The sequence below is a fragment of the Tursiops truncatus genome, chromosome X (assembly GCF_011762595.2).
Source record: "Tursiops truncatus isolate mTurTru1 chromosome X, mTurTru1.mat.Y, whole genome shotgun sequence".
Taxonomy (NCBI): Eukaryota; Metazoa; Chordata; class Mammalia; order Artiodactyla; family Delphinidae; genus Tursiops; species Tursiops truncatus.
Window position 1 is genome coordinate 12,125,599 of NC_047055.1, and position 9,239 is coordinate 12,134,837.

The following is a 9,239-nucleotide window of genomic DNA, read 5'->3' on the forward strand; positions in this document are numbered from 1 at the left end:
ACAAGTCATTTAACCTCCCTAAATCTCAGTTTCTTCTTCTGTAAAATGAGGTTCATAGTGCTTTGCTCACAGGGTTGGTGTGAGGATTAAAGGTGACAGGCACTCTGTAAAGGGCTGGGCAGATGCTGGTTAATGTGGTTGGGTGATGTTTCCTCTTCACCAGGCTCCTTACTTGGTGAGATGATGGAAGAGAGTAGGGCAGGAGTGAGGGGCCTGCGACCCTACCATGTGAGAAAGCCCATACAGGGAGAAACAGCATAGACTATTTTGGGGGGGTTGGGAATCTCGACTGCAAAGTGAAAAGAAGCCGTGGAGTTGGGTTTTCTTTTTCTCTTTTCTTGTTTTTTTATTTTTAGCAGACAAAGCAGTAGTGACAGTGTAAAAAATTAATAAACGGAAACCTCAGTTAAGTAGAGTCAAGAGGGACTTCCCTGGTGGCGCAGTGGTTAAGAATCCGCCTGCCAGTGCAAGGGACACGGGTTCGAGCCCTGGTCCGGGAAGATCCCACATGCCGCGGAGCAACTAAGCCCGTGCGCCACAACTACTGAGCCTGCGCTCTAGAGCCCGCGAGCCACAACTACTGAGCCCATGTGCCACAACTACGGAAGCCCTCGCGCCTAGATCCCGTGCTCCTCAACAAGAGAAGCCACCGCAGTGAGAAGCCCGCGCACCACAAGGAAGAGTAGCCCCCGCTCGCCGCAACTGGAGAAAGCCCGCCTGCAGCAACGAACACCCAACGCAGCGAAAAATAAATAAATAAATTTATTAAAAAAAAAAGTCAAGAGACTGGAGGGCAGAGCTCTCATGCCCTATGACAATAGCAGAGCCCAACGGGAAGAAGACAGACTCCTTTCTTGGCAAGGACTAAGCCAGTGAAAAGCCAGGGACTCTTTGTTTACTGTAGCCCTCCTTACTTCCTTTTCCCCTCTCTGAAGGAGTTGTCTGTCCCCTACCATGCAGGGACTTGCACGTGGCTCATGGTGGTTGTAGACCCTGAATTGCAATTCTCTGCTGATCCTGAATAAACCCATCTTTGCTGGAGTCTGTTTGTTTCAGGTCAACAACAGAATCACGCCCTTGATGTTTTCCAGGTATCTTTACCTGAGTTACAGTAAACAACACAGCCTGTGACCTAGAAGTTAGGGAGCCAACTTCAAAATATGGTGTTTAAGAGGTACTGATGAACCTCTACTCACAGGTGGGGGGCCAACTGGGTGGGGGGGTGGGCAATGAAGGGACCATGAGAGTTTAAATGCAGCCAGGAATGTTTGGGGAGGAAAGGTAGAAATTGATTTGCTTTAAAATACAAGATTCAAAATTTTAAATAGATTAGAAACAGAATAAAAAGACTTGTTTGGACTAACTGTAGGGCAATACCTTAGTAGAGAGTTGGCGTGGTAGCATTCATTACTAAGAACGAGGAAAGGCAGATAAAGCAAATGTAACAGAATGGACCTCTTCTTCCCTCATGATTTAAAAACAAAGTGGAGAAATTATGAGTTACAAGAGTATGAATAAGTCCATTAGTGTCTACAGAATAGAATCTGGGAAAATAGAACTGATGGAATTCAGTGAATTGGCTGTCCAGGTTAGTTTCTGTCCATGCAAATAGTCTTAGGTAAATCAAGCTGGGAAAGTTACACTGCCTCAAAATCCTGCTGCTGGATTTTAAATTAGTTTTAAAACTTAGTTGTCATTAAAGTTTTGACTTTTCCTCCTTTTGGTCAATTCATTCAACAAATATTTACTCAGTGCTTCTGTACCAGATACTGTTCGAGGTACTAGGACTACATCAATAAACAAAACAGTTGAATACCCCTGCCAACATGAAGCTTACATTCTAGTGAGGTGGGAGACATAAATAGTATACATAAGACCATTATATGATACCTCAGTGGTGAAAAGTGCTATGAAAAATAATAGAGCAGGATACGGTGTCTAAAGTGATGGGGTTATGGGGGGGCAGGTTGAAGTATTAATAGATGATCAAGGCAGGCTTCATTGAGAGGGTGACATTTGGGTAAAGACCTGAAGGAGGTGAGTGAGTGAGCCTAGGGGAACCTGGCAGAGGAACCTTCCACAGTAAAGGAACAATCAGGTCTAAGACTTTGAAATGGAAGCATTCCTAGAGCATGCAAGGAGCCGCAGCAGCCCAGGATGTGTGAGGAGGAGAGGAGGTCAGAGGGGCAGCGGGGAGGGAGGGGCTGGGCAATCAGGAGGGCCTTGCAGGCCGCCAGAAGGAGGAGCACTTTTAAGCAGTAGACATGTAAGTCAGTCAGCATTCTCTGATTCTCTGCTGAGGATGGCAAACTCTCATTCAGTCCCAGATGCAATTCTCTTTGGTCTCTCCCTTCCAGATTCCTGGGGTGGAACGATGTTCCTTTTGAAGCCCTAGGAAGAAGTAAGCGTATCTGCCAGAGGATATCTCCCACGCTGGCATAAACCTGGAGTCTCTCACCATTCAATTTTGGGTAAAAAGAGTTGGACTTATTTTTCTGAGCCCTTTTGACACAGTTTAATATATTATCTGTTTACACAGAAGAAAAAAATACATAATTCTCAAATGTTTCGTATACTAGAGGATAAAATGAATTGCTTACCAACATATTGCTTCCAAAATTCAGTCTATAACGAAAAAGAAGACAAGTTAATGGTACTATTTAAAATGTTTTCGATTTGATTCCTTCTCTATTATAACATTTGTAAAACACGTGTATGTATAGATATTTTAAAATTCCAAAGAGAAGTATGGTCCCCCCACCTTTTCTTTTTAAAGGTTTTCTATTCTTTGCTCTGCATCTGAAGGATGTTATGTGGAAATACTCACAGTTTTCTCAGTGTTTTCAAAAACTTCTCGTGCTTCTTCAAAACTGCACTTTTCTTCTATACATTCTCTCTCAAGGTTCCCTCGAACAAACTCTTCCAATTTACCTGAATTATACCTCTTTGGCCGATTCAGAATTTTGGTGGCATTTTCACGATCAAGAAAAACTGAAATTTAAAAGAAAAAGAAAACATCATGAAAATTAAATACATCTCTTAAGAAAGGCTTTCTTTTTAATCCAAGTAATCCCAAAGCCAATTTAGCTTTGGGGCATGGAGCCAAAATCTATGATGTTCTCATGGCACTGTATACACATGGAGATTTAGGAATTAAAATTCAATTTTACTCTTAGTCAAGAGAACCCTGGTAATGAGAGGTCAGATTTTCAATCATATTTGAATTTACTCTGGATGAAAAGGAAAGTTCTGAGATACGCAGTTAACTTCACACTTTGTCATCATTTGAAAATAACTAATTGCAGATCCTTGCAAGGTGATCCATCACGCTGGCCGGGCTGTGCTTACAGGACGCAGTTGCCCAAATGACTTTGGAGCACATTTCCCTTGGAAGAGCAGAAGCCTAAATGCAACCCTGCTGTCTCTCACTAGATATTAAAGAAAAACCACTGCATTCATGTTTTTTTAACCTTCAGACTCACAGCACCTTAAGTTGGCACGTGTTCTAGGAATACCAGTGACATAAGTCTTTCTCTGGGATTCAGGATGTGGTTTATTTTAGCTCTGACTGTCTAGCCTGTTAGGAATGCACTCCTGAACTCTGGGATTGAGGTCCCTAACCTAATTCTCCACCCCAGCCCCTCCCCGCCACTCTCCATACCTCAGTCTCTTCTTTCTGTTTCACTCTCTGTCTCTGTGCGTGTTTCTCTCTAGATAGACAGATATAGATGTAGTATCTGTATCTATAACTAATAACAGGAACTCAAGAAGCTGCCTGGAGTTATTCCTTTCTTCTAGAGAGTGTCTGATACCATCTCAACAGGACGAGGTGTTTATAACGTGAACTCTCCAGGGCATTTTGGGACTGTTTTCTCATTAGCGCCAAAAAAAAAAAAAAAAAAAAAAGAAAGGAAAAGAAACAAACCGAAGTTCCTTATTTCCATTGCAGCTGTTCGCTTTATGGAGCCTTCTAGTCCCTTAACAGCCTCTCACTTTTCTCTTGCTCTTCAAGTCCCCTTGGGCTTTACTTTTTCCCTGAATTTAGCTTAGACTTTTTCTCTTCAACTCTTCCCTTGCCAACCTTCTCAGTTCCCTTCACCCCTTCTTCAGTGCTGCAATACCCCGCAATCCCAACCACTAGGTCAGTGCCGCCAGCTGCCTCTTCCTTCCCTTCCCAGGCAGCCAGGCGCCCTGGGAGAAAGCCACAGGCTGCAATTGGGTGCCACGGCATATCGACACCTCCCAGCCTCCACCAGGCCCTCCTCTCTGCTTGCCAGTTCATGTGCTTGGCCCTGGGCGCTCCTACAGTAGCATCTGTGTCTGTATCCATTTACAGTGTGGTCTAGTGGAAAAATAGGGGTTTGGAGTCAGAGCAGACACACCTGGATTTGAATCACATGTCTACCAGCTATTGGCAGTGAGATCTCAGGCAGGTCACATAAACTCTGCAGCTTAACTTTGTCAAGTGTAAATGGGTATAACAGTAGTATCATCAGACTGTCTACCTCCCAGCGTTGCTGACAGGATCAGTGAGATAATGTGTACAGGCTGGTGTATGTTGGTTTTCTCTCTTCCTTTCTACTCCTCTGTCTGGTCTGCCTCCCTAATTTTCTCAATTCCCTTTTTATTTAATGCACTTTTCTGTGGCTCTTTCTCTTCTTTACCGCCATCCATGTAATGAAACGACTACTGTCAGGATCAGCAATGACCTCCTAAAGGGTAATTTTGAGCTTCTGTATTTCCTGCCTGCTCTGAAACATTTCTAATTGTTGATCTTTCCGTCTTCAGGGTGCTCTTTTCATGAAATCACTCTCTCCTGGTTCTCCTCTTCGCTTCGATTCTTGTTATTCATCCACCACTTGCATCCATTCATTCCCCTTCTTCTGCTTGCCCCTTATATGTTCAGAGTTCTCCCAGGCTCCAGCCTCCAGCTTCAGCCTTGTCCCTCTTCACTCCATACATCCTTGCTAGGGCCAGGGCTGGGGTGAGGTAAACAAGGCCCCTAGGGCACAGAATCTACGGAGTCACTCTCTCTCAGTGTGTGCAAGTATGTTTATGCCCTGCTTGCCTCACCCTAGTCCAGCCCCGACTCAACACAATTTTCTGAGCACTCACTACTGCCAGGCACTGTACTAGGTGCCACAAGATCCATGCTCACTCCCTGGATCCTCACACACGTGGTTGTAACTACTGTCTATAGGACAGTGAGTTCCGAATATCCATCTCCAGTCAGATATATCTTCGGAATTCCAGATTGTCTTTCTTTGTAACTGTCCATTGTCATGTGGCTGATAAGAGCTGATGTTTATTTAATGCTTCTGATGTGCTGGACAATGTGCTTGGTGCTTTGCATCCATTATTTCATTCCCTTCTCACGGCAGTCCCATGAGAGAGGTGCTGTCGTCTCATTTTCGTAAATCAAAAACTCGGAGGTTCAGAGAGGTTAAGTGATTTGCCCCAAGTGATATATTAAAGTGTCAGAGCCAGAATTTAGACATTGGCAGTCAGACCACACAGTCCATGCTCTTAGGCACTGTGCTGTATCCCAAATGCTCAAGACATGGTCTTTCCACTTCCTCTAAACCCGTTCCCCTTCCATACCCAGGTGGTTAAGTCATATCATTTCTACTTCCTCAGTGTCACTTGCATTCCATTCCCTCTTCTCTGTCTGTACAGCTAATGTCCAGGTTCAGGCCCTCATGCCTTCCCTGGATGATTACAGTAGCCTCAAGACTGGTCTCCCCTTGTCTGGCCGCCCCTTCCTCACACAGGTCATGAGAATGTTGCCAGGCTGAGCAGCCTGAGTCAGCCATCAGTGGTATTCATGTTTACACTTCTGATGACTCCACATTGCATTCCGTTGTCCAAACTCCTTCATTTAGGGCCTTCCTTATCTGATGACCTGACCCTGCCTCACCTGTCATATTCAATATTGAAAACATACTTAGTTCCTGAAAGACCTCACATTCTTTGTGGATCTGGATCTCTGCACGTGAGTGATCCTCTCTTCACAGGATGACCTAGATCAGTCATTTAAGGAGAGAGTACCTACTTATTCTTTAAGACCCAGCTCAAAATATGGTCTCTCTGTCAGTGTCTCCCCAGTTAATGTGTTCCTTTCTCTGTGCCCCTTTAGCAGCTGGTATACATCTCCTCATGTTATATTGAAATCTCTCAGCTGACCTCATGGTACTTTAGGTCAAAGAGGGAATCTGGTTTATCCCCAAGCCCCTAGTACCTTGCCACAGTACCTGGCACCGTAGTAGTCACCTAGTTTTGTAAAGTTTTGTAAAGCGTGTGGACTGAAGCTGTCTTTCATTTATTTCATTCATTCATTCTAAATGAAAGACAGGTTGGGTCCATATGCTTTACAAAACTGAATTGGTTTTATGGAACACATTTGATTTCAAAATTCTAAATTGATGCAATAATATCTAAGGGCAGCAGCCATGAAAATGCAACATCTCAGAAAATCATTCATAGAAACTGCTTTTAGAAGCCAGTGGTGGTTCAACAGTAGAGGAGAGCACTGCATCAACACTGTCCGTCCTTAGGGAAGGCGCCTTGGTGCTCTGCTCAAGGACCTATTATCTCTGACTAAGGTGACTCTGGAATCACACTGCCTTTCTCCTCACCATTGTCTGAGGGTCATATATTTAACCTCCCTTCGGGCTTATCTCTTCTAGTCATTATTTCCCAAGCTGTGAAATCCTAGTCCTTCTTTTTTTCTCTGAATCTATCCTTTTTCCTACATCTGAGGTTTCAAGGGGGCAGCAGTCCTCTTAAAATTTACTCCATCATCTCAGCACTTATCTTGAAGGAAGGGTTTGGATCCTTTGTCCTCCTAGATTTCACACTGATGAGATGTGTGTAAAGACGTAGCATTCTGTCCTACTTTGTGAGTGTTCACGCTGAATTTCTTTATTGTTTGACTCTAGCCAGTTTGCTGGCTTGATTTAACCTCTGCATTCTCGCACCATTATTTCTGCATTTCAGTGTGACATCATGTCTGGAGTGGGAACCTCGGGCCAGTCTGCTTTCTGGGGATGCTTAGGGTTGGCACCCCTGATCCTCCACTGTCAGCTACTAGATTTGATCATAATAGGTTGACAAGTAAGTGTGATAAATGCTTCCTGTGAGAACATGCTGTTTGTCTAAATGGGGTAATTTCTTCCCTATGTGCCTGCCTTTGGGGAATGCATAACGTCAGTAAAGTTGTGAAAAAAAACCAAGTGATGTAAATTGCTTTAACTAAGTTCCTACTCGACATCAATTCTTGTACTTGCTTTGCTGTCCTAAGAGCTCAAGTGAGTACTGAGTTTCCCCCTGTATTAACTCCGAGATGTTTAGAATCAGACAAAATAATTTCTTCCTCACCCATGGAAAACTTCAGTGATAAATAACAACTTACTAATGAAAGGTTTGTATTTTAACTAAAACTTTCAATTGAAGGTATATAATTTTATAGACTAAAAATTAGAGGCATGACTCATTAAATAGTTATAAAGTTTTGAATCACATCATGTCTTAAAATCAAACTTTGTGTGTAAATAAAACCATTGTTTTTGCTTTAATGTTTCCCATTTTGATTTCAAAATAATGAGTTAAAACCCCACAAAATGACAGTTAATTTTTTCTCCACATTCGGCTGTTTCCTTGTTAAAACATTTCCCCCTTTTATTTATTTTTTTAACCAAGGAGATGACTTTTCCAAGGAATTACATTGTCAAATTATAAGCCCAACAGTGTCCATTAAACAAATGTACTATAAACATTGTAAATCTATTTAGTTTTAAAAATGAGGAAGAACCAGCACCAGAGAACTAGTACTCACCAACCCACATGCTAACTAGTAGAATCTTAAACATTGTGGTCAAATCCTGTAATCATTATTTAATGAAGAAGACAGCCCCAGACGTTTCTATATCTAAAAGCCAAGCACATTGAATGTATCTTTATAAAGGAAACAAACCTGTACATTCAGCACTGAGTAGATATCCTAAAAGGCAGATGGTGACGAGGCCCGGTGATTCTGCCATGATCATGTTCAGGCACCGCATAACCTTTGCTAGTAGATTGTGCAAGTAGCAAGGTTGACAATTGTTCCAAAGTACAAGCTGAGCTGTATTTACTTCTGGGAAACAATGTCCATCTCCCTCAGTGGGTCTTTGGGCTGTTTCCGATGTCCTCTTGGGTTAAATGAAGAGAGGAGGCAGTGGCCATTGTTAAACTTCACCTCTGATTCCATGGGCTTCTGTCACTGTGGCTGATCTGAGGCTGAAACAGGAAGTGACCCATCATTAGAATAGGGGGAGGTATAATGTGGCTGCAGTTGCTGTGGCAGCAAAATTCATCATAGGATCCATCTTATCCTTGTCAGGGAGCGTTAATGTCTTATAGTTGAAAGGTAAAGAGATGGAAAGAATGAAGTCATTTTGTCACCCACCTTAAAACGTCACCACTGCTGATAATCTCGAGTCACCTGGTGGATCCTTTATGTTCCTCCTCGTAACAAGGAGCTTATAAACTTTGTTGTGCTGTGTACCCATATGGTGAAACATATGGGTCCTGTCTCAGAACACATGTATGTATATGCATATATACTTATGTATAGAAAATAAATGTTATAAATATTATTATATAGTAGTTCATATTGATATACCACTTCACATGTAATATAAAAAACTCATAATAGTATACCAACATTTACCTACCATTCTTTGTGCTGTTGTGATACATTTTATTTCTAAATTAAAAAAAATTTTTTTATTGGAGTATGATTGCTTTACAATGTTGTGTTAGTTTCTGCTGTACAATGAAGTGAATCAGCTATATGTATACCTATATCCCCTCCCTCTTGGACCTCCGCCTCCCATCCCACCCATCTAGGTTGTCACAGAGCACCGAGCTGAGCTTCCTGTGCTTTATAGCATGTTCCCACTAGCTATCTTTTTTTTTTTTTTTCGGTACGTGGGCCTCTCACTCCCACGGCTCTCCTGTTGCGGAGCACAGGCTCCGGACGCGCAGGCTCAGTGGCCATGGCTCACGGGCCCAGCCGCTCCGCGGCATGTGGGATCTTTCCGGACCGGGGCACGAACCCGTGTCCCCTGCATTGGCAGGCGGACTCTCAATCACTGCGCCACCAGGGAAGCCCCTAGCCATCTATTTTATGCATGGTAGTGTATATATGTCCATCCTGATCTCCCAGTAAACCCTATATTACCTTATTCTGCCTCAAG

The 9,239-nt window shown here is 43.0% G+C and overlaps 1 protein-coding gene across 2 annotated transcripts in view; it reads right to left on the bottom strand.

The window, feature by feature from the left end:
- The window catches only part of F9 (coagulation factor IX), a 28,603-nt gene extending 20,543 nt beyond the window's left edge, over positions 1-8,060 (bottom strand). For both annotated transcript variants that reach the window (XM_019918997.3, XM_004323512.4), the window contains exons 1-3: positions 7,973-8,060; positions 2,828-2,991; positions 2,601-2,625 (exon numbers count right to left, since the gene is read on the bottom strand). In XM_019918997.3, coding sequence (XP_019774556.1) covers positions 2,601-2,625; positions 2,828-2,991; positions 7,973-8,060 — 277 coding nt within the window. The remainder of the gene's footprint in view (positions 1-2,600; positions 2,626-2,827; positions 2,992-7,972) is intronic.
- Positions 8,061-9,239: the final 1,179 nt, after the last annotated feature.